Here is a 27707-nt window from a genome sequence, read left to right on the forward strand (position 1 = left end):
ACCCTAGGTTGTATACAGCGGAACACTCTCATCAGTTTGTTACCGGTAAACCCTAGTAGTATACAGCGTTAACACTCTCATCAGTTTGTTACCGGAAACCCTAGGTAGTATACAGCGTTTTACACTCTCATCAGTTTTTGTTACCGGAAACCCTAGGTAGTATACAGCGTTAACACTCTCATCAGTTTGTTACCGGAAACCCTAGGTAGTATACAGCGTTAACACTCTCATCAGTTTGTTACCGGAAACCCTAGGTAGTATACAGCGTTAACACTCTCATCAGTTTGTTACCGGAAACCCTAGGTAGTATACAGCGTTTACACTCTCATCAGTTTGTTACCGGAAACCCTAGGTAGTATACAGCGTTAACACTCTCATCAGTTTGTTACCGGAAACCCTAGGTAGTATACAGCGTTAACACTCTCATCAGTTTGTTACCGGAAACCCTAGGTAGTATACAGCGTTAACACTCTCATCAGTTTGTTACCGGAAACCCTAGGTAGTATACAGCGTTTACACTCTCATCAGTTTGTTACCGGAAACCCTAGGTAGTATACAGCGTTAACACTCTCATCAGTTTGTTACCGGAAACCCTAGGTAGTATACAGCGTTAACACTCTCATCAGTTTGTTACCGGAAACCCTAGGTAGTATACAGCGTTTTACACTCTCATCAGTTTGTTACCGGAAACCCTAGGTAGGTAGTATACAGCGTTTACACTCTCATCAGTTTTTGTTATCTCTCCGGAAACCCTAGGTAGTATACAGCGTTTACACTCTCATCAGTTTTGTTACCGGAAACCCTAGGTAGTATACAGCGTTTACACTCTCATCAGTTTGTTACCGGAAACCCTAGGTAGTATACAGCGTTTACACTCTCATCAGTTTGTTACCGGAAACCCTAGGTAGTATACAGCGTTTACACTCTCATCAGTTTGTTACCGGAAACCCTAGGTAGTAGTATACAGCGTTTTACACTCTCATCAGTTTGTTACCGGAAACCCTAGGTAGTATACAGCAGTTGTTACACTACACTCTCATCAGTTTGTTACCGGAAACCCTAGGTAGTATACAGCGTTTACACTCTCATCAGTTTGTTACCGGAAACCCTAGGTAGTATACAGCGTTTACACTCTCATCAGTTTGTTACCGGAAACCCTAGGTAGTATACAGCGTTTACACTCTCATCAGTTTGTTACCGGAAACCCTAGGTAGTATACAGCGTTTACACTCTCATCAGTTTGTTACCGGAAACCCTAGGTAGTATACAGCGTTTACACTCTCATCAGTTTGTTACCGGAAACCCTAGGTAGTATACAGCGTTTACACTCTCATCAGTTTGTTACCGGAAACCCTAGGTAGTATACAGCGTTTACACTCTCATCAGTTTGTTACCGGAAACCCTAGGTAGTATACAGCGTTTACACTCTCATCAGTTTGTTACCGGAAACCCTAGGTAGTATACAGCGTTTACACTCTCATCAGTTTGTTACCGGAAACCCTAGGTAGTATACAGCGTTTACACTCTCATCAGTTTGTTACCGGAAACCCTAGGTAGTATACAGCGTTTACACTCTCATCAGTTTGTTACCGGAAACCCTAGGTAGTATACAGCGTTTACACTCTCATCAGTTTGTTACCGGAAACCCTAGGTAGTATACAGCGTTTACACTCTCATCAGTTTGTTACCGGAAACCCTAGGTAGTATACAGCGTTTACACTCTCATCAGTTTGTTACCGGAAACCCTAGGTAGTATATACAGCGTTTACACTCTCATCAGTTTGTTACCGGAAACCCTAGGTAGTATACAGCGTTTACACTCTCATCAGTTTGTTACCGGAAACCCTAGGTAGTATACAGCGTTTACACTCTCATCAGTTTGTTACCGGAAACCCTAGGTAGTATACAGCGTTTACACTCTCATCAGTTTGTTACCGGAAACCCTAGGTAGTATACAGCGTTTACACACTCTCATCAGTTTGTTACCGGAAACCCTAGGTAGTATACAGCGTTAACACTCTCATCAGTTTGTTACCGGAAACCCTAGGTAGTATACAGCGTTAACACTCTCATCAGTTTGTTACCGGAAACCCTAGGTAGTATACAGCGTTAACACTCTCATCAGTTTGTTACCGGAAACCCTAGGTAGTATACAGCGTTTACACTCTCATCAGTTTGTTACCGGAAACCCTAGGTAGTATACAGCGTTTACACTCTCATCAGTTTGTTACCGGAAACCCTAGGTAGTATACAGCGTTTACACTCTCATCAGTTTGTTACCGGAAACCCTAGGTAGTATACAGCGTTTACACTCTCATCAGTTTGTTACCGGAAACCCTGGAAACCCTAGGTAGTATATACACGTTAACACTCTCATCAGTTTGTTACCGGAAACCCTAGGTAGTATACAGCGTTTACACTCTCATCAGTTTGTTACCGGAAACCCTAGGTAGTATACAGCGTTTACACTCTCATCAGTTTGTTACCGGAAACCCTAGGTAGTATACAGCGTTTACACTCTCATCAGTTTGTTACCGGAAACCCTAGGTAGTATACAGCGTTTACACTCTCATCAGTTTGTTACCGGAAACCCTAGGTAGTATACAGCGTTTACACTCTCATCAGTTTGTTACCGGAAACCCTAGGTAGTATACAGCGTTTACACTCTCATCAGTTTGTTACCGGAAACCCTAGGTAGTATACAGCGTTTACACTCTCATCTATCACAGTTACTTCCCATCGGCCTCGGAATGAGTTTGTACCGAAGTCTCCTATAAACGGAGTTGTCTCCCCTATATATCAATGTCATATTTGTACCTAAGTCTCTTGAGACGAAGTTATCTCCCCTATATCCCAATGTCAGATTTTTGTACCTAAGTCTATTGAGACGAAGTTATCTCCCCTATATCCCAATGTCAGATTTGTACCTAAGTCTCTTAAGACGAAGTTATCTCCCTTATATCCCAATGTCATATTCGCACTGATCATTTACGGTCGTGTCGGCGGAACAACGGGTCAATTAAATACGCGAGATGTCTAGAATTATACTACGGATATCCCACCTTCAGAGGCTTTGCTAATTTATCATTTGGTAATTCAACAATCTGTTCAAATGGAATGGGCAGGTCTCGTTTCAACTCGCAACATAAATGACCTATGGTAAGTTACATTTGTAATCCCTCTAGACTTGTTGGTACCTTCGATAAGTGACTTTTGGTACCCTCTCTCTATGACATTTGTAACCCCTCTAGACCTGTTGGTACCCTCGATAAGTGACTTTTGTAACCTCTTTAGACCTGTTGGTACCCTCTCTCTATGACATTTGTAACCCCTCTAGACCTGTTGGTACCCTCTCTCTATGACATTTGTAACCCCTTTAGACCTGTTGGTACCCTCTCTCTATGACATTTGTAACCCCTCTAGACCTGTTGGTACCCTCTCTCTATGACATTTGTAACCCCTTTAGACCTGTTGGTACCCTCTCTCCTGTTGGTACCCTCTCTCTATGACATTTGTAACCCCTTTAGACCTGTTGGTACCCTCTCCCTATGACATTTGTAACCCCTTTAGACCTGTTGGTACCCTCTCTCTATGACATTTGTAACCCCTTTAGACCTGTTGGTACCCTCTCTCTATGACATTTGTAAACCCTCTAGACCATTTGGTACCCTCTTTCTATGACTTTTGTAACCTCTCTAGACTGATGGTATGGTATATGTATTAAAGGCGTGGAGACCATGATGTGTACCCGATCTATCACCGCCTATGGAATGAAGTTGTCATGGCAACTGATACCGAATGGAGAGAGGCGCCAGACACGGGGGATGATATTTACGATTCACCTGAAGGACAATAGGAAGGTATTTACAGAGAGGAAGTAAATTAGAGAGAAAGCAAAGTGAAATGGACGAAAACTTTCAACATGAAAATATTTGTAAATAAAACCCCGAGATTTTTTTTTTTAATCTGCTTTCCAGTACTCTCGGATGAAATTGATATTATATTATAGTGTATATAAAGGAAATAGAAAAGAAATATAGAGGATTTCTCTATCTTGTCATTTAGGGGACATTTTTCATGAATCTACTGGAGATCAGATCCTGAATTTAAGTTTGAGCAGAGAAGATTTGGCCTTGTGTAACCTGAAGGATGTGTATATCTTTATCACCATGGTGGCGTTATCACTTTTGCTATCTTTCCCTCCTTGACCTTGACATTCAGATCTCGTGTGACTGATATGAAAAGTTGATTATGAGAGGTAGACATTAGGTACACGCACCGTACACACACTGATTACCAGATCACGTGACAATACTTAACTACAACAAAAGATCTAGTTCTCCAATCTGATATCATTACAAAGTCCTGTATTTATTGATAAGATTCCGATAGTTTTAAATTTCCCTTTTCTCCGACAGTCTATATAAGTGGGTAACTACTCTTTCTCTTTGAGTTGTTATTGGGCAGCAGTGAACAGTGGCTACTGTATGGATTCCTTGCCGTGCCGTGTCGTCTTCCGGTTTCATTTCAAAGCGAGGAGAATGGGGTATGATCAGTTAATTGTGATTTTTAATCATATTAAATATCTTTATAAGATTATTAAAAGGACTAGTTGGCGCAATAATGACTGTAGAGCAAAGGAAAATGACCAGTTGTCGTATAAACATGTTCATTTTCCAAATGATGGTTGTGAAACTATAATGTGAAATGCGTTCAAGCGTCCGGAATTACATTTCGGATCGTTCAAACCACAAATCACGTGAATAGTTTCAACCAGTCGTATGGACGTTTATCGGCTCGGAATAGCGTCAGTCAAACTGAGGGCGGAGTTTAGTAACAGCGATAATCTAACTGTGGGCGGAGTTTAGTAACACCGATAGTCTAACTGAGGGCGGAGTTTAGTAACAGCGATAGTCTAACTGAGGGCGGAGTTTACCTGTTATAGCTGTTACACATTCAACAACTTACGCAATTTCAGTCATTAATACCGCAAAAATTTGGTATACAAAATCGTAAAAATAAATACAGAATTACATGCATGTATATGATCATGACCTACATGTACACATCTATAGTCACAGCTAGGTTAAAGTGAGTAGAAATTTGGTATCTTAACTTTACAATACTACATGTATTTTATTTGAAATCACAGGAGCCAGAGAGTCATTACTTTATACAAGTACATATTATATATATATATGCATTCCAAACGTCTAATTATGTTGTATTGAACTACAATAGAAGTGTTTTAGCACAACTAATCACAGGTTTGAATACAAGCACACTTGTATAAACATTACTACAATTCATACAACTAACAATGCATAATTAGAGGTGAGATGTCTGCGTCCGGATGAAACATCTTCATAAGGCCAAAAATATCTGTTTAGGGTTACCCGACCGACCCTATTTTTTTGTAGCTACAAGGATACTCCTATTAAAAGTTTAACTCTAGGCCAATCTGAGCTGTTACATGTAATACTTCTTTCTTAGTCAAAGCTACAATTATTCATATTGTTAAATAAAGAGTCAAGAGTGAAAGACAATGATGTTTAATCATTTAATTGATAAATAGGAGCCACATGTGTTTAGTAAACAGCTCGCTATTGCATCTGAACTTGACAAAAATATTTATATAAAAAGAATCCCTACCTACCGACCCTATTTTTTTGCCAATGTAACAATGTATACAGCTACAACCGTGTATGTTCCAGGGAACGTTTTACGATGCTGTCAAGATATAGTGTTGTTGTCTTCGATGATCATATGGTACGATTGACTTAAAATCATGTTTAAAACCTTTTTATCTACAAGTGTATGCTAACAAATCTTTGGTACAAAGGTGTGACCAAGTCAAATCGGTAGATCCATTTGAAATCAATATTGTTTGCGCTGTACACCACATGGAGCAAACCAATCGAGGCAACTTTCCAGAGTTTTCATTGGCTGTAATTACAGAATGTTACAACATTTGAGGGAGGAGTCTAATCCGGACCCTTGAACGCAGTTCACTGTAGCCTATCATCATCCTTTTCCGACCATTGTGTTGTGTTAATGATGTGCTAGATAAGTAATATTACTATTTATATTGCTGTTGTTTTTTACATGATGCTCCGGTTTGGATATGTGTATGGATCTGGTTTGGAATAAAGTTGTTCAACGTATGAACCGGTTTGGATACCGTTTAAGAAAATGTAAATCTTTATTATAGGTTCAAAACAGACTATTTCTTCTACTTCAGGTGCACTAAAGTGAATTGTCGTTGTCACAAATTGTTGAACATCTCCAAAAGAGACACAGAAACTATAGGATCTTGTCTTTTCTCTTCTTCCTAACTGACTTTATTCTTCCTAGCGTCTCCCTTGACACCGCCTCACTTTTATGGACATTTATGGAGCGCTCGCCCCTGTGAGATAGGCTCTAGGTTCTGTCCCCTGGCCGAGACACACCAACGTCTATTAAAGTGGTAGTTTCTGCTCCTGCTTAGCACTCAGCATACAGGGAGTGGAACGACTGGTTCGCCCGTTGTCATTATAATGTGATCGGATGGGATGTGTTGCTTGGTGTCTTCGGCGGCATGCTTCAGAGATATAGCACAACACGAACATACCGCAGTCTCCCAAAACACGCACCTCACACTTTACATTCGCTATACACTGCTTACAATGAAGGTCGTCCTTACGCGACCTTGGTTGTTAATAGGACGTTAATTAATCAAACAAACAAACGCATGCACTTATGCGAAAACTTTGGAACACAATGCGTTAAGTGAAAGACTACCAATCGAAGTCATGATTCCAATGTGATCAATTGACTGTTTAGAGAATAAGATCAGAAAGTATTGTCTTCTGGCGGAGAACTAGAAAATTCAATGATTTACATATGAAACCAGGCTCCAGGTTCATAAAAAACAATATTAGACCTAAGTTTAGAGTTAAAAAAATACATGTATGACGTATTTTTGTAACGTCAATTTTGATTTTGCTACATGTATATACAGTGTCTGTCTAAGCACATGGACTCGTTCCTGGTGATGGCATATATAAGATGGATCGCGGCTATTTACATATTGTGTAATCGGTATTATGTAAATAGACGTTACCCATCCTACTTCTATAAATCTCTCACCACTAGGAAAGAGTCCAGAGAGACTGTTTTAGACTTAAAACTGTATTGTGATCTTTGGACCGGGCGTCTGTTTTACTATTCTTGATAAGATTCAATGGTAGCCTTAACTTTTAAACTAATCCGACGTGGTATTCCCTTGTCTCAAGACATTGTATCAAGTTACGCAAAAAGCTATCGTTTCTTACAAATAATTATAGGGACTGTATACAGTACATGTAGGGATTCATAACTTCCTACGCTGATCTCTGTAGCCACCTATTTATAATGTTCATATTTGTTCTTTACCGTATAGCTGGTCATTTACTGGTTTCAAAATTTTCGCGAGTTATACTGAACCCGAGAAAGTTAAAGTTTAGCGGATTTTGTTTGGGGTCTGGTCTCCAGGGTACACAATATCTTTCTTAAGTGCCCGTATCTAATTTTCGTTATGAAATCGGTGTCCCGTGAAATTACGAAAATATAGGCCTACTCACGAAAATATAGACCTACTCACGAAAATATAGACCTACTCACGAAAATATAAGCCTACTCACGAAAATATAGGCCTACTCACGAAAATAACCGGCTATATAGTGCATCTGTATCGATCTACAAATATATGCCAATAGTGTTAACTATGACGATATGCTGACAAATGATTTGTTTGTTTGTTTGATTTATTAACGTCCTATTAACAGCCAGGGTCATGTAAGGACAGCCTCCCATGTATGCTGTGTGTTGCGTGTATGTTGTGCGAGGTGCGTGTTTTGGGAGACTGCGGTATATTCATGTAGTGTCTTCTTGTATAGTGGAACTTTTGCCCTTTTTATAGTGCTATATCACTGAAGCATGCCGCCGAAGACACCAAGCAACACACCCCACCCGGTCACATTATACTGACAACGGGCGAACCAGTCGTCCCACTCCCTGTATGCTGAGCGCTAAGCAGGAGCAGAAACTACCACTTTTATAGACTTTGGTGTGTCTCGGCCAGGGGACAGAACCTAGAGCCTTCCTCACAGGGGCGAACGCTCAACTCAAGGCCAAAAGTGAGGCGGTGCCAAGGGAGGCATTAGGAAGGATAAAGTCAGTTAGGAAGAAGAGAAAAGATAAGATCCTAAATTTAGTCGCCTTTTACGATCATGCAATAGGGGCAGCAGGTACAATTCTAAATGATACTACGCCCAGGATTAACAAAGACCAGTAAATTGCAGTGCTAGGACAGACTTTCTGCGTTCTGTTAACGACTAACTGAAAGAATGTTTTTGTTAACCAGCGTTCATAGCATGCATTGCCAACTTGTTAAAATCAAATGTAATAGGCCGGGATCTAGGGGGGGGGGGGGGGGTCTACGTGCCCCCCCCCCCCCCCCCCCACAACTTAACGAACCAATGTTTTTCTGAAGCCTTATGACCCACTGATAACGAAATCGAGAGGTAACATTGTATAAACTGGGATGAACTTCCGGTTATGACGTCATCAAGATGGCCGCCATCTCGAATTTCACTAAATATTGAAAAATAGTCATAACATTGACATTTTTCAACCGAAGAAGACAAATGAGGCATCAAAATGACCACAATAGAACAACAAATACATATCAGGACCATATAATCCAATATATGTAGTTATTTCTACGCAGGAAATGAAAAAAATCGGATTTTAAGCTCAAAAATGGTAATTTTTTAGCAAATTTTTCATATTTGGCTTGACTCAGCAAAAATGTTTGCCAACAGCAAACTATTATTTCTTGTCAGTTATTTAACCTCTTATCAATCAGTAAAAACAACACCAACAAAAAAAACAATGTTAACATTTTATAAGCTCCGGTTATGACGTCATCAAGATGGCCGCCATCTCGAATTTCACTAACAATTGAAAAATAGTCATTACATTAACATTTTTCAACCGAAATAGACAAATAAGGTATCAAAATGATCATAATAGAACAACAAATTCATATCGGTACCACATAATTCAATATATGTAGTGATTTCTAGGTAGGAAATGAAAAAATCGGATTTTAAGCTCAAAAATGATAATTTTTTAGCAAATTTTTCATATTTGGCTTGACAAAGCAAAAATGTTTACCAACAACAAACTATTATTCGTTAACAGTTATTTGACCTCTAATCACTCAGTAAAACAATAAAAGATATATAGAGATACAAAAAGAATTATTGTTATACCATCATTATGACATTAAGTTTACAAAAAATCACCGGGTGCGTATACAGGGTATATGATTGCTGTTTTTTCCAAACCGCTGACACTACAGTTTCCGGATGTCTTAGAATTTCCTGAAGATAACATTGGCAATTGACGATTCATACCTTAACGCATTTGAATTTTAAGTTGGCTTAATATCTAAGTGGGACTTGACAATTTCCTAACATAAATTGTGATAATCCATTTTCATGTTCGAAAGTTTGTAGACTAGTAGCGTCTCAAAATGATTTTTTACAGCACAACGCCAACTAATAGGGTGTCAAATTAAAACTGAAGAAAGCATTTGTTTCCGTTAATACCACGACACTTTCCGAAATTTGTTTCTTTTAGAAATAGCACATTCACTGTTAACTTTATTTTTCTGTGTATAACGTAAGGAAATGTCAGATGGTTACTGCAGTATAACATATTTCTTTCAATAGTTCTTAATGATAAGCATTATCATTGTGCGTGCTTTCTCGCCAGCATGTCGATGATCTGATGAGCTGATGTGACATTACATTACCGGTTTACCATCGTGGTTCTAATTTGTCAACCGTCCATGGCCAGAGGTAACTTCAATAACATCGGGTTCGCGGATGTGGGAGCTCATCCTGTTTTCAACCTATTGATTCACATATCATATATGATGTTCCAGACCTCTCCGGTAGGATGGAAAAGACACCAGAGCCACATTCTGCGAAGGTTTGAGTTGCTTTTCCTTAATTCGTATGAAGTACAATTCCTCATTTTTGTGAACCCTCAGTGACCATAGATGGCACAGGTGGATTCTTTGAGGTCATAAATGAGGTCTACAGTGAAGTTCCTCTCTTTGCCAAGTTTGGAGAGCACTGTAGAGAGTCTTCAATGGTGTATCCACGCATACACCAGATGCGACACAAACAGTACCTTCAAGGGACTGGGGAAAGTCTGACCAATGAAATTTAACATTTATGACCTCATTAAAGACCTCGAGGATATCACCTGTGCCATCTATAGTCGCACGAGTGTCCACAAGGTTGATGAATGGTGCTTGAATCATTCCACAATTCGAAGAATCTGGATCTGGTGTAATTTCCTGAGAGGTCTGAAACAGCATATACGATATGTTAGAATCTGAAGGAGATCCCACATCCCTGAACCTGTTGTTCCTGATATAAACTCTGGCCATGGATGGGTCATGAAAGATGACAGGCTAGAGCACCACTGGTAATGTAGTGTCACATCAGCTCATCGACATCGAAGACGACGCTCTGGCTTTCGACGAATTGGATACTGATATCTCGATTACTCTGATTCGGACTGCATGTACCAGCTACCAGACATGCCGAGTCACGTCAGAGGATAGTGCAATGAGGCGGAAAAGCACGCACAATGATAATGGTTATAATTGAGAACCAGTGAAAGAAATATGTGACATTGTGGTAACCGTCTGACATTTTGCTTATACTATGCATAGGAAATAAACGAAACTGTGACTTGTCCTACCTAGATATTCTGTCAACTTTACATTCATGTTTGCTACTTATAAATCGCCAATAGTCAACTTATTTGAGGAACTTATAATACACCAGGAAACTGTAGTGTCAGCGGTTTGGAGTTAGAAAAACAGCATATACCCAGTATACGCACCCGGTGAAGTTTTGTAAACTTAATGATGGTATAACAATAATTCTTTTTTGTATCTCTATATATTTTTATTGTTTTACTGAGTGATTAGAGGTCAAATAACTGTTAACGAATAATAGTTTGTTGTTGGTAAACATTTTTGCTGTGTCAAGCCAAATATGAAAAATTTGCTAAAAAATTATCATTTTTGAGCTTAAAATCCGATTTTTTCATTTCCTACCTAGAATCACTACATATATTGAATTATGTGGTACCGATATGAATTTGTTGTTCTATTATGATCATTTTGATACCTTATTTGTCTATTTCGGTTGAAAAATGTTAATGTAATGACTAATTTTCAATTGTTAGTGAAATTCGAGATGGCGGCCATCTTGATGACGTCATAACCGGAGCTTATACAATGTTAACATTGTTTTTTTTTGTTGGTGTTGTTTTTACTGATTGATAAGAAGTCAAATAACTGACAAGAAATAATAGTTTGCTGTTGGCAAACATTTTTGCTGTGTCAAGCCAAATATGAAAAATTTGCTAAAAAATTACCATTTTTGAGCTTAAAATCCGATTTTTTCATTTCCTGCGTAGAAATAACTACATATATTGGATTATATGGTCCTGATATGTATTTGTTGTTCTATTGTGGTCATTTTGATGCCTCATTTGTCTTCTTCGGTTGAAAAATGTCAATGTTATGACTATTTTTCAATCTTTAGTGAAATTCGAGATGGCGGCCATCTTGATGACGTCATAACCGGAAGTTCATCCCAGTTTATACAATGTTACCTCTCGATTTCGTTATCAGTGGGTCATAAGGCTTCAGAAAAAACATTGGTTCGTTAAGTTGTGGGGGGGGTGCACGTAGACCCCCCCTAGATCCCGGCCTATAATAAATGCATGCGAAACGACAACCAGGAAAAATAATGAGTTGCGTCGAGAAAGTGCATGACAGTGTATAAAATGTTGTATCATGACATTTTACTCTGTCAAAATAAGGCAAAGAAAAAAATAACTAGGTTCTAAACATATTTCTATCACCAAATAACCATAGCTTTTTATTTACTCAGCGTGTAGGTACCACAAACGTCCAGGGAGTACTAGGATACCTTTAAGTCCCATTTTGTTTTCGTAATATATTTAACGGTAATAAATGACCATATTTCGTCAAAGTCAAAGTTTGTAGAGTATTCATAAAACATAATGCGAACGATACATGTAGATGCCATTCTGGGGTTCGATCCTGGGGCACCTCAATGATTACTGGATGCTCTATAAGTTACTGATAATTTAGATAGTTCAGTCTTGCTATAGATACACAAAACATGCTACTGAAAGAAAACAAGCTGTCTATGAAATAACGTTCAATAACCCAATAAAAAGTATAGTAAGGAGCAAACTGCTACAGTATCATGAAATGTGTTCAAGGCAATTGGATGGTACTGCTGCTACCCAACGGTATTATCTCGGCAATCAAATAGAAATCTGCTGAAAGTTCAAATGGCTCTCAAAACATTCAAAATATCGATAGAATAAGTGTAAGGAATACAAGATTATCCATCCAAACCGGGATTTTAAAAAATCCAAACCGTAGATCTCCATTTCAAAGTATGGATCCAAACACGTACAATGCATCATAATTTAGTAACGTCGTCTGTATGGATGTGTACATGGCACGCTGATAGCGGAATGTTTATACTTGAAATCTGTCGCTTCAGATTTTCCTTTAAAGGTCGTTTTCAGATGTAATTTCAACAAATCTGACGACACCCCATGTTATCGGCGTGGAATGAGTATCCATTAACTGATTTCGCCACAATAATGTCAAACTAAACATAAAGGACGTTGCATATACATCATAAAGATATCTTTAAATGCAGGATGCACTTTGTTTTAACTATTATCATCTGTAATTAATGGAAATCTATGAAATACAGTTACGTTGTTGTCTTGATACACAACCGGAAGACGATCCAAACATACGGATACCGGCGTGGAATGCATACAGTGGTGGCGTAGGAAGATGGAACGTAATGAGGGGGGCAAAGGTCCTCAATATTTTGTAACCCCCCCCCCCCCCCCCCCCACCCCACACACACACACACAGACACACATCCCGCGCCACACATCCACAGGAATACTTTATATACTTTAAGTTTCGATATTGTTTATGTTTGGGGGTCCGGGGTTATCCCCCGGGAAAATATTACGATTTAGAATGGCTGAGATGAGGTTTACAATGTATTTTGATGATTTAAAAGCGTTCTTAACACGGTAATTTTTCGATTTAAAGTTACTTGCATTTAGAAATGATTATTGTGAATGTCGTCATACCATTATGCAACCCTGCTCGATCTGAACATACCGAAATCACCCCATCGGCACATTGTTGTGTAACTCAAAAAATAATGAATTGATTGTCTTGCTAAGACCTATAAATGAATTAATCTTTTAAGAAGCATTTTTTTGAACAGTATAATCCCTTGATGGACATTTTTAGTCTAGTTCGTGTGTATTGAATTTTCATTATTAACGGTTTGAAAATTACGTGCTTGAACGTCTTTAGGAAACGCGAAGCGCAGCGGAATTTTCTAAAATGAAGTACGAAAAATGTGTAGGAGGACCCTTTTTTCTATCAAGTGTGCATTTTAGAGCATTTCACTAGGCGAAAATGGGGGGGGGAGGGGTGAAGACATGTGTCCTGGGGAACAGGGGAGGGGGAGGCAATTTCCCCCCCCCCCCCGGGCTTCCTACGCCCCTGGTGAATTTGTGCATGTATTTGTAGGTGAAGAATAAGAAGCGATGGAGCCAGATCATGTACATGTCTTATGTTCTCGACTTTCTCGTCAGACAATACGTGGATGCGTCCGGAAATTCTCAAGGTGAGTAACTCATCTTGATCTAGTTCACTTAAATGGCGATTAACTCATCACGATCTTAGTTCACTCAGAAGACGAGTAACTCATCTGATTTTACATTCAAAGACAACAGTAAGTCAGTTAGTGAAACAAAATGATCATCATATTTTTAATACATCACTCAGCGCAGTCATGTAACATTTGTCTACTGTACATTGTTTCTGTAGTGGATGACCGTAATGCCTTTATTCTAACCACTGACGCGGATGTGAACTTTACCCCGGATTCTGTGGAAGCTTTGCTCGATCTGATGACACGTGACCAGTCTGTGGGGGCGGTATGCGCGCGCACACATCCCATCGGATTCGGGCCGCTTGTGTGGTATCAAAAGTTTGAATACGCTATTGGTCACTGGTTCCAGAAGGTAATGGCACAAGAAATCCTCCAAATCAAATAGTAACGTTTTATGATATACACGTATATAATATTGTTTTATCATCATAACGTATATAGTGACGTTTTATTAATTAACCTCTTACTTTGCTTAGTTTATGTACCTGTAGACTATATACAATATGGTGTCTATACCTGTAGACTATATACAGTATGGTGTCTATACCTGTAGACTATATACAGTATGGTGTCTGTACCTGTAGACTATATACAGTATGGTGTCTATACCTGTAGACTATATACAGTATGGTGTCTATACCTGTAGACTATATACAGATGATGTCTATACCTGTAGACTATATACAGTGCTGTGTCTATACCTGTAGACTATATACAGTATGGTGTCTATACCTGTTGACTATATACAGATGATGTCTATACCTGTAGACTATATACAGTATGATGTCTATACCTGTAGACTATATACAGTATGGTGTCTATACCTGTAGACTATATACAGTATGGTGTCTATACCTGTAGACTATATACAGTATGGTGTCTATACCTGTAGACTATATACAGTATGGTGTCTATACCTGTAGACTATATACAGTATGGTGTCTATACCTGTAGACTATATACAGTATGGTGTCTATACCTGTAGACTATATACAGTATGGTGTCTATACCTGTAGACTATATACAGTATGGTGTCTGTACCTGTAGACTATATACAGTATGGTGTCTATATATGTAGACTATATACAGTACGGTGTCTGTACCTGTAGACTATATACAGTATACAGTAATGGTGTCTGTACCTGTAGACTATATACAGTATGGTGTCTGTACCTGTAGACTATATACAGTATGGTGTCTATACCTGTAGACTATATACAGTATGGTGTCTATACCTGTAGACTATATACAGTATGGTGTCTATACCTGTAGACTATATACAGTATGGTGTCTGTACCTGTAGACTATATACAGTATGGTGTCTGTACCTGTAGACTATATACAGTATGGTGTCTGTACCTGTAGACTATATACAGTATGGTGTCTATACCTGTAGACTATATACAGTATGGTGTCTATACCTGTAGACTATATACAGTATGGTGTCTATACCTGTAGACTATATACAGTATGGTGTCTATACCTGTAGACTATATACAGTATGGTGTCTGTACCTGTAGACTATATACAGTATGGTGTCTATACCTGTAGACTATATACAGTATGGTGTCTGTACCTGTAGACTATATACAGTATGGTGTCTATACCTGTAGACTATATACAGTATGGTGTCTGTACCTGTAGACTATATACAGTATGGTGTCTGTACCTGTAGACTATATACAGTATGGTGTCTGTACCTGTAGACTATATACAGTATGGTGTCTATACCTGTAGACTATATACAGTATGGTGTCTATACCTGTAGACTATATACAGTATGGTGTCTATACCTGTAGACTATATACAGTATGGTGTCTGTACCTGTAGACTATATACAGTATGGTGTCTATACCTGTAGACTATATACAGTATGGTGTCTATACCTGTAGACTATATACAGTATGGTGTCTATACCTGTAGACTATATACAGTATGGTGTCTATACCTGTAGACTATATACAGTATGGTGTCTATACCTGTAGACTAAATACAGTATGGTGTCCATACCTGTAGACTATATACAGTATGGTGTCTATACCTGTAGACTATATACAGTATGGTGTCTATACCTGTAGACTATATACAGTATGGTGTCTATACCTGTAGACTATATACAGTATGGTGTCTATACCTGTAGACTATATACAGTATGGTGTCTGTACCTGTAGACTATATACAGTATGGTGTCTATACCTGTAGACTATATACAGTACAGTGTCTATACCTGTAGACTATATACAGTATGGTGTCTATACCTGTAGACTATATACAGTATGGTGTCTATACCTGTAGACTATATACAGTATGGTGTCTATACCTGTAGACTATATACAGTATGGTGTCTACCTGTAGACTATATACAGTATGGTGTCTATACCTGTAGACTATATACAGTATGGTGTCTATACCTGTAGACTATATACAGTATGGTGTCTATACCTGTAGACTATATACAGTATGGTGTCTATACCTGTAGACTATATACAGTATGGTGTCTATACCTGTAGACTATATACAGTATGGTGTCTTACCTGTGACTATATACAGTATGGTGTCTATACCTGTAGACTATATACAGTATGGTGTCTGTACCTGTAGACTATATACAGTATGGTGTCTGTACCTGTAGACTATATACAGTATGGTGTCTGTACCTGTAGACTATATACAGTATGGTGTCTATACCTGTAGACTATATACAGTATGGTGTCTATACCTGTAGACTATATACAGTATGGTGTCTGTACCTGTAGACTATATACAGTATGGTGTCTGTACCTGTAGACTATATACAGTATGGTGTCTATACCTGTAGACTATATACAGTATGGTGTCTATACCTGTAGACTATATACAGTATGGTGTCTATACCTGTAGACTATATACAGTATGGTGTCTATACCTGTAGACTATATACAGTATGGTGTCTATACCTGTAGACTATATACAGTATGGTGTCTATACCTGTAGACTATATACAGTATGGTGTCTATACCTGTAGACTATATACAGTATGGTGTCTATACCTGTAGACTATATACAGTATGGTGTCTATACCTGTCTATACCTGTAGACTATATACAGTATGGTGTCTATACCTGTAGACTATATACAGTATGGTGTCTATACCTGTAGACTATATACAGTATGGTGTCTATACCTGTAGACTATATACAGTATGGTGTCTATACCTGTAGACTATATACAGTATGGTGTCTATACCTGTAGACTATATACAGTATGGTCTACCTGTAGACTATATACAGTATGGTGTCTGTACCTGTAGACTATATACAGTATGGTGTCTGTACCTGTAGACTATATACAGTATGGTGTCTATACCTGTAGACTATATACAGTATGGTGTCTGTACCTGTAGACTATATACAGTATGGTGTCTATACCTGTAGACTATATACAGTATGGTGTCTATACCTGTAGACTATATACAGTATGGTGTCTGTACCTGTAGACTATATACAGTATGGTGTCTGTACCTGTAGACTATATACAGTATGGTGTCTATACCTGTAGACTATATACAGTATGGTGTCTATACCTGTAGACTATACTATATACAGTATGGTGTCTATACCTGTAGACTATATACAGTATGGTGTCTATACCTGTAGACTATATACAGTATGGTGTCTGTACCTGTAGACTATATACAGTATGGTGTCTATACCTGTAGACTATATACAGTATGGTGTCTGTACCTGTAGACTATATACAGTATGGTGTCTATACCTGTAGACTATATACAGTATGGTGTCTATACCTGTAGACTATATACAGTATGGTGTCTATACCTGTAGACTATATACAGTATGGTGTCTATACCTGTAGACTATATATACAGTATGGTGTCTATACCTGTAGACTATATACAGTATGGTGTCTATACCTGTAGACTATATACAGTATGGTGTCTATACCTGTAGACTATATACAGTATGGTGTCTGTACCTGTAGACTACATACAGTATGGTGTCTTTACCTGTAGACTATATACAGTATGGTGTCTATACCTGTAGACTATTTACAGTATGGTGTCTGTACCTGTAGACTATATACAGTATGGTGTCTGTACCTGTAGACTATATACAGTATGGTGTCTATACCTGTAGACTATATACAGTATGGTGTCTATACCTGTAGACTATATACAGTATGGTGTCTATACCTGTAGACTATATACAGTATGGTGTCTATACCTGTAGACTATATACAGTATGGTGTCTATACTGTAGACTATATACAGTATGGTGTCTATACCTGTAGACTATATACAGTATGGTGTCTATACCTGTAGACTATATACAGTATGGTGTCTGTACCTGTAGACTATATACAGTATGGTGTCTATACCTGTAGACTATATACAGTATGGTGTCTATACCTGTAGACTATATGGGTGTCTATACAGACTATATGTATTGGTGTCCTATACCTGTAGGAGTAGTGGTGTCTGTACCTGTAGACTATATACAGTATGGTGTCTGTACCTGTAGACTATACACCTGTCTGTACCTGTAGACTATATACAGTATGGTTACCTGTAAGAGCTATATAAAGTATGGGTGTCTGTACCTTTATGACTACATACAGTTTGGTGTCAATATACCTGTAGACTATATACAGTATGGTGTCAGTATGTTGGTCTCTATACCTGTACCTGTAGACTATATACAGTATGGTGTCTATACCTGTAGACTATATACAGTAAAGATCAATACCTGTATCTTATAATACAGTATGGTGTCTATACCCTGTAGACTAGTACTACATTATTGGTGTCTTATACCAGTAGACTATAAACAGTATGTGTGTCTATACCTGTAGGACTACCTATACTATATACAGTATGGTGTCTATACCTGTAGACTATATACAGTATGGTGTCTGTACCTGTAGACTATATACAGTATGTAATGTGTGTAACTATATACTACCAAGTATGTCAATGTAGACTATATACAGTATGGTGTCATATAACTGTAGACTATATACAGTATGGTGTCTGTACCTGTAGACTATATACAGTAATGGTGTCTATACCTGTAGACTATATATACAGTATGTAACGTTATATAAGTGACAATATGTGTCTATATCCTGTAGACTATATACAGTATGGTGTAGTACTATATACAGTATGGTGTCTATACCTGTAGAACTATATACAGTATGGTGTCTATACCTGTCAATAGTAACGTTTATCAAGTGAATGTAAGTGGTGTCTATAATGTCATATAGAACTATATACAGTATGGTGTCTTTTATAGTCCTATAGTAAACAGTATCAAGTGAATGTCAATAGTACCTGTAGATATATACAGTATGGTGTCTATACCTGTAGAATATATATACAGTATGGTGTCTGTACCTGTAGAAGTGAATGTCTAGTAACGTTTTATCAATGGTGTCTATACCTGTAGACTATATAATATGTAACGTCTATACAAGTGTAGACTATAGTACAGTATCAAGTGAATGTCAATGTAGACTATATACAGTATGAATGTCAATATACCTGTAGACTATATAGTGTATGTCTAGTACCTGTAGACTATATAGTACAGTTCTATGAATATCAATAGTAACGTTTTAATGTCTATACGTGTAGACAGTGATGTCATATACACGTTTATCAAGTGTATACAACGTGTATACCTGTATCATAATGTCAATAGTGGTTTATCAAAGTACCTGTAATAGTACGATTTATATCAAGTGAATGTCAATAGTAACGTTTTATAAGTAATGTGTAGTACTATATATCAGTATGTCAATAGTAACGTTTATACAAGTAGATATCAATATACGTATCATCAAGTGAAAGGTCCAATAGTAACTGATTTAATCAATTGAAATTCAATAGTAACGATTTAATCAAGTGACTAGTCAATAAGAAACGGTTTAATCAGTGAAATGTCAAGAGTAACGTGATTATCAACGTGAATGTACAATGAGTAAACGATTATATCAAGTGACCGTCGTAACATAGTAACAGTTTTTATCAAGTGAATGTCCTATAGTAACGTTGAGATCAAGTGGAATGTCAATATTAACGTTTTTATCAAGTGAATGTCAATAGTAACGTTTTTATCAAGTGAATGTCCATAGTAACGTTTTATATCAAGTGAATGTCAATAGTAACGTTTTTATCAAGTGAATGTCAATAGTTTTTCATCAATGAATGTCATTTTATAGTAATGTCAAATAGTAACGTTTTATCAAGTGAATGTCAATAGTAACGTTTATCAAAGTGACCGTAAATAGTAACGTTTTATCAAGTGAATGTCAATAGTAACGATTTATCAAGTGAATGTCAATAGTAACGTTTTATCAAGTGAATTTCAATCGTAACGTTTTATCAAGTGAATGTCAATAGTAACGTTTTTATCAAGTGAATGTCAATAGTAACGTTAACGCTATATCAAGTGAATGTCAATAGTAACGATTTATCAAGTGAATGTCAATAGTAACGTTTTATCAAGTGAATGTCAATAGTAACGTTTTATCAAGTGAATGTCAATAGTAACGTTTTATCAAGTGAATGTCAATAGTAACGTTTTATCAAGTGACCGTAAATAGTAACGTTTTATCAAGTGAATGTCAATAGTAACGTGATATCAAGTGAATGTCAATAGTAACGATTTATCAAGTGAATGTCAATAGTAACGTTTTATCAAGTGAATGTCAATAGTAACGTTTTATCAAGTGAATGTCAATAGTAAACGTTTTATCAAGTGAATGTCAATAGTAACGATTTATCAAGTGAATGTCAATAGTAACGTTTATCAAGTGTGAATGTCAATAGTAAACGTTTTATCAAGTGAATGTCAATAGTAACGTTTTATCAAGTGAATGTCAATAGTAACGTTTTATCAAGTGAATGTCAATAGTAACGTTTAATCATCAAGTCAATAGTAACGTCAATAGTACAATAGTAACGTTTTATCAAGTGAATGTCAATAGTAACGTTTTATTCAAGTGAATGTCAATAGTAACGATTTATCAAGTGAATGTCAATAGTAACGTTTTATCAAGTGACCGTAAATAGTAACGTTTTATCAAGTGAATGTCAATAGTAACGATTTATATCAAGTGAATGTCAATAGTAACGTTTTATCAAGTGAATGTCAATAGTAACGTTTTATCAAGTGAATGTCAATAGTAACGTGAATATCAAGTGAATGTCAATAGTAACGTTTTTATCAAGTGAATGTCAATAGTAACGTTTTATCAAGTGAATGTCAATAGTAACGTTTTATCAAGTGAATGTAAATAGTAACGTTTTATCAAGTGAATGTCAATAGTAACGTTTTATCAAGTGAATGTCAATAGTAACGTTTTATCAAGTGAATGTCAATAGTAACGTTTTATCAAGTGAATGTCAATAGTAACGTTTTATCAAGTGAATGTCAATAGTAACGTTTTATCAAGTGAATGTCAATAGTAACGTTTTATCAAGTGAATGTCAATAGTAACGTTTTATCAAGTGAATGTCAATAGTAACGTTTTATCAAGTGAATGTCAATAGTAACGTTTTATCAAGTGAATGTCAATAGTAACGTTTTATCAAGTGAATGTCAATAGTAACGTTTTATCAAGTGAATGTCAATAGTAACGATTTATCAAGTGAATGTCAATAGTAACGTTATATCAAGTGAATGTCAATAGTAAACGTTTTATCAAGTGAATGTCAATAGTAACGTTTTATCAAGTGAATGTCAATAGTAACGTTTTATCAAGTGAATGTCAATAGTAACGTTTTATCAAGTGAATGTCAATAGTAACGTTTTATCAAGTGAATGTCAATAGTAACGATTTATCAAGTGAATGTCAATAGTAACGTTTTATCAAGTGAATGTCAATAGTAACGTTTTATCAAGTGAATGTCAATAGTAACGTTTTATCAAGTGAATGTCAATAGTAACGTTTTATCAAGTGAATGTCAATAGTAACGTTTTATCAAGTGAATGTCAATAGTAACGTTTTATCAAGTGAATGTCAATAGTAACGTTTTATCAAGTGAATGTCAATAGTAACGTTTTATCAAGTGAATGTCAATAGTAACGTGATATCAAGTGAATGTCAATAGTAAAACGTTTTATCAAGTGAATGTCAATAGTAACGTTTTATCAAGTGAATGTCAATAGTAACGTTTTATCAAGTGAATGTCAATAGTAACGTGATATCAAGTGAATGTCAATAGTAACGTTTTATCAAGTGAATGTCAATAGTAACGTTTTATCAAGTGAATGTCAATAGTAACGTGATATCAAGTGAATGTCAATAGTAACGATTTATCAAGTGAATGTCAATAGTAACGTTTTATCAAGTGAATGTCAATAGTAACGTTTTATCAAGTGAATGGTCAATAGTAACGTTTTATCAAGTGAATGTCAATAGTAACGTTTATCAAGTGAATGTCAATAGTAACGTTATATCAAGTGAATGTCAATAGTAACGATTATCAAGGTGAATGTCAAGTCGATATATCAAGTGAATGTCAATAGTAACGTTTTTTATCAAGTGAATGTGCGTAAAGATTTATCAAGTGAATGTCAATGTAAATTGTCAAGTGAATGTCAATAGTAACGATTTATCAAGTGAATGTCAAATAGTAACGTTTTATCAAGTGAATGTCAATAGTAACGATTTATCAAGTAAATGTCAATAGTAACGTTTTTTAATCAAGTGAATGTCAATAGTAACCGTTTTATCAAGTGAATGTCAATAGTAACGTTTTATCAAGTGAATGTCAATAGTAACGTTTTATCAAGTGACCGTAATAGTAAACGATTTATCAAGTGAATGTCAATAGTAACGATTTATCAAGTGAATGTCAATAGTGAACGTTTTATTCAAGTGAATGTCAATAGTAACGTTTTATCAAGTGAATGTCAATAGTAACGTTTTATCAAGTGAATGTCAATAGTAACGTTTTATCAAGTGAATGTCAATAGTAACGTTTTATCAAGTGAATGTCAATAGTAACGTTTTATCAAGTGAATGTCAATAGTAACGTGATATCAAGTGAATGTCAATAGTAACGTTTTATCAAGTGAATGTCAATAGTAACGTTTTATCAAGTGAATGTCAATAGTAACGTTTTATCAAGTGAATGTCAATAGTAACGTTTTATCAAGTGAATGTCAATAGTAACGTTTTATCAAGTGAATGTCAATAGTAACGTTTTATCAAGTGAATGTCAATAGTAACGTTTTATCAAGTGAATGTCAATAGTAACGTTTTATCAAGTGAATGTCAATAGTAACGGTTATATCAAGTGAATGTCAATAGTAACGTGTTTTATCAAGTGAATGTCAATAGTAACGTTTTATCAAGTGAATGTCAATAGTAACGTTTTATCAAGTGAATGTCAATAGTAACGTTTTATCAAGTGAATGTCAATAGTAACGTTTTATCAAGTGAATGTCAATAGTAACGTTTTATCAAGTGAATGTCAATATGTCAATAGTAACGTTTTATCAAGTGAATGTCAATAGTAACGTTTTATCAAGTGAATGTCAATAGTAACGTTTTATCAAGTGAATGTCAATAGTAACGTTTTATCAAGTGAATGTCAATAGTAACGTTTTATCAAGTGAATGTCAATAGTAACGTTTTATCAAGTGAATGTCAATAGTATCGATTTATCGTCAATTAACGTTTATCAAGTTGAATAGTAACGTTTTATCAAGTGAATGTTTCAATAGTAACGTATTATCAAGTGTTATATCAAGTGAATGTCAATAGTACGTTTTAATCAAGTGACCGTAAATATTTCGTTTTAATCAGTGAATGTCAATAGTATAACGTGATATCAAGTGAATGTCAATAGAAACGTTTAATATCAATTGAATGTCAAATAGTAACGATTTAATCAAGTGAGATGTCAATATCAATAGTAACGTCAATAGTTTTATCAAGTCGTTTTATCAGTGATGACAATAGTAACGTCAAGTGAATCAATTAGTAAGCCGATTTTTATACAAAGTGAATGTCATTATAACGAATTTAGTTCAAGTGAATGTCAATAGTAACGTTTTTATCAAGTGAATGTCAATAGTAACGATTTAATCAACGTAAATGTCAATATAAACGATTTATCAAGTGAATGTACAATAGTAACGTTTTATCAAGTGAATGTCAATAGTAACGTTTATCAAGTGAATGTCAATAGTAACGTTTTATCAAGTGAATGTCCAATAGTAACGTTTTATCAAGTGAATGTCAATAGTAACGTTTTATCAAGTGAATGTCAATAGTAACGATTATTATCAAGTGAATGTCAATAGTAACGTTTATATCAAGTGAATGTCAATAGTAACGTTTTTTTATCAAGTGAATGTCAAGTAGTAATAGTAACGTTTTATCAAGTGAATGTCAATAGTAACGTTTTATCAAGTGAATGTCAATAGTAACGTGATATCAAGTGAATGTCAAATTGGGTTTCAATAGTAACGTTTTAATCAACTTGATGTCCAAAAGTAACTTTATCAAGTGAATGTCAATAGTAACGTTTTGTAGTCAAGTAGAATGTTTTATCAATAGTCGTATTGTCAATAGTAACGTTTTATCAAGTGAATGTCAATAGTAACGTTTTATCAAGTGAATGTCAATAGTAACGTTTTATCAAGTGAATGTCAATAGTATCAAGTAAATTCAATATTTATCAAGTGAATGTCAATGTAGTAACGTTTATATCAAGTGAATGTCAATAGTAACGTTTTATCAAGTGAATGTCAATAGTAACGTGTATTTATCAAGTGAATGTCAATAGTAACGTTTTATCAAGTGAATGTCAATAGTAAACGTTTTATCAAGTGAATGTCAATAGTAACGTTTTATCAAGTGAATGTCAATAGTAACGTTTTATCAAGTGAATGTCAATAGTAACGTTTTATCAAGTGAATGTCAATAGTAACGTGATATTTTTAATCAAGTGAATGTCAATAGTAACGTTTTATCAAGTGAATGTCAATAGTAACGTTTTATCAAGTGAATGTCAATAGTAACGTTATATCAAGTGAATGTCAATAGTAACGTTTTATCAAGTGAATGTCAATAGTAACGTTTTATCAAGTGAATGTCAATAGTAACGTTTTATCAAGTGAATGTCAATAGTAACGTTTTATCAAGTGAATGTCAATAGTAACGTTTTATCAAGTGAATGTCAATAGTAACGTTTTATCAAGTGAATGTCAATAGTAACGTTTTATCAAGTGAATGTCAATAGTAACGTGATATCAAGTGAATGTCAATAGTAACGTGATATCAAGTGAATGTCAATAGTAACGTTTTATCAAGTGAATGTCAATAGTAACGTTTTATCAAGTGAATGTCAGTAGTAACGTTTTATCAAGTGAATGTCAATAGTAACGTTTTATCAATTGAATGTCAATAGTTACGTTTTATCAAGTGGATGTCAATAGTAACATTTTATCTAGTGGATGTCAATAGTAACGATTTACATCACTGCTTTAGGCCGCGGAGGATGTGCTGGGCTCCGTGCTGTGCGCCCCGGGCTGTTTTAGTGTGTACAGAGTGAGTGCTGTACGGGACATCGTCCCAACTTACGCTTCTAACGTGGAGAAAGCCTTCGAGTTCCTGACCAAGGACATGGGAGAGGACCGTTGGTTCTGTACACTGCTGGTAAATACTTCACACCAACCAAATATGTCCTTATTTCATACTTATTTCAGACCAACCAGATATGTCCTTGTTTTAAACTTATTTCAGACCAACCAAATATGTCCTTATTTTAAACTTATTTCAGACCAACCAGATATGTCCTTATTTTATACTTTTGTCAGACCAACCAGATATGTCCTTATTTCATACTTATTTCAGACCAACCAGATATGTCCTTATTTTATAATTATTTCAGACCAACCAGATATGTCCTTATTTTATAATTATTTCAGACCAACCAGATATGTTCTTATTTTATAATTATTTCAGACCAACCAGATATGTCCTTATTTTATACTTATTTTAGACCAACCAAATATGTCCTACAACTCCACAAAAATAAAGTCCCCAAAAATGACTTACTTGACAAGTTTGATATTAACGTCCATACTGTATACACTCCCCACCAGGTCCAGAGTGGCTGGCGGATTGAGTACTGCGCCGCGTCAGAAAACAAGACCCAGTGCCCGGAGGAGTTCGAGGAGTTCTACAAACAAAGGAGACGATGGATCGCCTCCACCATCGCTAACTTAATGTTACTTGTCAGGGAGTGGAAAATCATTAGCAAGTTCAACCAACGAGTCTCCATCTTCTTCACCATCTACCAAGGCCTACTTTTATTCTCCACGCTCATTGGCCCGAGTGTTGTTATCCTGGTTGTCTCCGGTAATTTGATTGGTTAAGAGTGTTTTAACTGAAACATTATAGATAGCCCAAATACTCATTTTTAATGTTATAGTAAAAAATCTATAACTGAAGAAAATAACAATTTAGAATTGTTTCTATCCCATTAACATAATTATGTAGTGACACCTGTTGTACGAGGGAATTCTGTGGTGTACAAGGAAATTCTGTGTTATACGAGGGAATTCTGTGTTATACGAGAGAATTCTGTGTGACTACCATAGTTTGTGTTATACAGGGGGCCTGGTGTACGTGGTCTATAAGTAGTGTGACTACCATAGTTTGTGTTATACAGGTGGTCTATAAGTAGTGTGACTACCATAGTTTGTGTTATACAGGGGGTCTGGTGTACGTGGTCTATAAGTAGTGTGACTACCATAGTTTGTGTTATACAGGGGGTCTGGTGTACGTGGTCTATAAGTAGTGTGACTACCATAGTTTGTGTTATACAGGGGGTCTGGTGTACGTGGTCTATAAGTAGTGTGACTACAGGGGGCCTGGTGTACGTGGTCTATAAGTAGTGTGACTACCATAGTTTGTGTTATACAGGGGGTCTGGTGTACGTGGTCTATAAGTAGTGTGACTACCATAGTTTGTGTTATACAGGGGGTCTGGTGTACGTGGTCTATAAGTAGTGTGACTACCATAGTTTGTGTTATACAGGGGTACTGGTGTACGTGGTCTATAAGTAGTGTGACTACCATAGTTTGTGTTATACAGGGGGTCTGGTGTACGTGGTCTATAAGTAGTAGTGACTACTACCATGGTCTATAAGTAGTGTGACGCTACCATAGTTTGTGTTATACAGGGGGTCACGTGGTCTATAAGGTGGACTACCATAGTTTGTGTTATACAGGGGTCTGGTGTACGTGGTCTATAAGTAGTGTGACTACCATAGTTTGTGTTATACAGGGGGTCTGGTGTACGTGGTCTATAAGTTGTGTTATACAGGGGGATGTGGTCTATAAGTAGTGTGACTACCATAGTTTGTGTTATACAGGGGGTCTGGTGTACGTGGTCTATAAGTAGTGTGACTACCATAGTTTGTGTTATACAGGGGGTCTGGTGTACGTGGTCTATAAGTAGTGTGACTACCATAGTTTGTGTTATACAGGGGGTCTGGTGTACGTGGTCTATAAGTAGTGTGACTATAAGTTTAGTAGGGGTGTGACTACCATAGTTTGTGTTATACAGGGGGTCTGGTGTACGTGGTCTATAAGTAGTGTGTGACTAACACAATAGTTTGTGTTATACAGGGGGGTCTGGTGTAACGTGGTCTATAAGTAGTGTGTACTACCATAGTTTGTGTTATACAGGGGGTCTGGTGTACGTGGTCTATAAGTAGTGTGACTACCATAGTTTGTGTTATACAGGGGGTCTGGTGTACGTGGTCTATAAGTAGTGTGACTACCATAGTTAGTGTATACAGGACTACCATAGGTT

The 27707-nt window shown here is 36.5% G+C and overlaps 1 protein-coding gene across 1 annotated transcript; it reads left to right on the forward strand.

Moving 5' to 3' along the window:
• The first annotated feature begins 3583 nt into the window (after nucleotides 1-3583).
• LOC138305868 (chitin synthase chs-2-like) lies at nucleotides 3584-26263 on the forward strand. The gene is made up of 5 exons (XM_069246129.1): nucleotides 3584-3860; nucleotides 13724-13820; nucleotides 14024-14220; nucleotides 25374-25541; nucleotides 25991-26263. Exons 1-5 carry the CDS (start codon nucleotides 3738-3740, stop codon nucleotides 26261-26263), a joined length of 858 nt encoding a protein of 285 aa, XP_069102230.1. The 5' UTR covers nucleotides 3584-3737.
• The last annotated feature ends 1444 nt before the right edge of the window (nucleotides 26264-27707 follow it).

Source organism: Argopecten irradians, chromosome 13 (genome assembly GCF_041381155.1).
Source record: "Argopecten irradians isolate NY chromosome 13, Ai_NY, whole genome shotgun sequence".
NCBI classification, from domain to species: domain Eukaryota; kingdom Metazoa; phylum Mollusca; class Bivalvia; order Pectinida; family Pectinidae; genus Argopecten; species Argopecten irradians.

Coding starts and splice junctions, on each gene's coding strand:
- LOC138305868 (XM_069246129.1), top strand. CDS start 3,738: ATGATGTGTACCCGATCTATCACCGCCTATGGAATGAAGTTGTCATGG. Junction 3,861..13,723: donor ACCTGAAGGACAATAGGAAG/GTATTTACAGAG, acceptor ATGTATTTGTAG/GTGAAGAATAAGAAGCGATG. Junction 14,221..25,373: donor TTGGTCACTGGTTCCAGAAG/GTAATGGCACAA, acceptor TCACTGCTTTAG/GCCGCGGAGGATGTGCTGGG.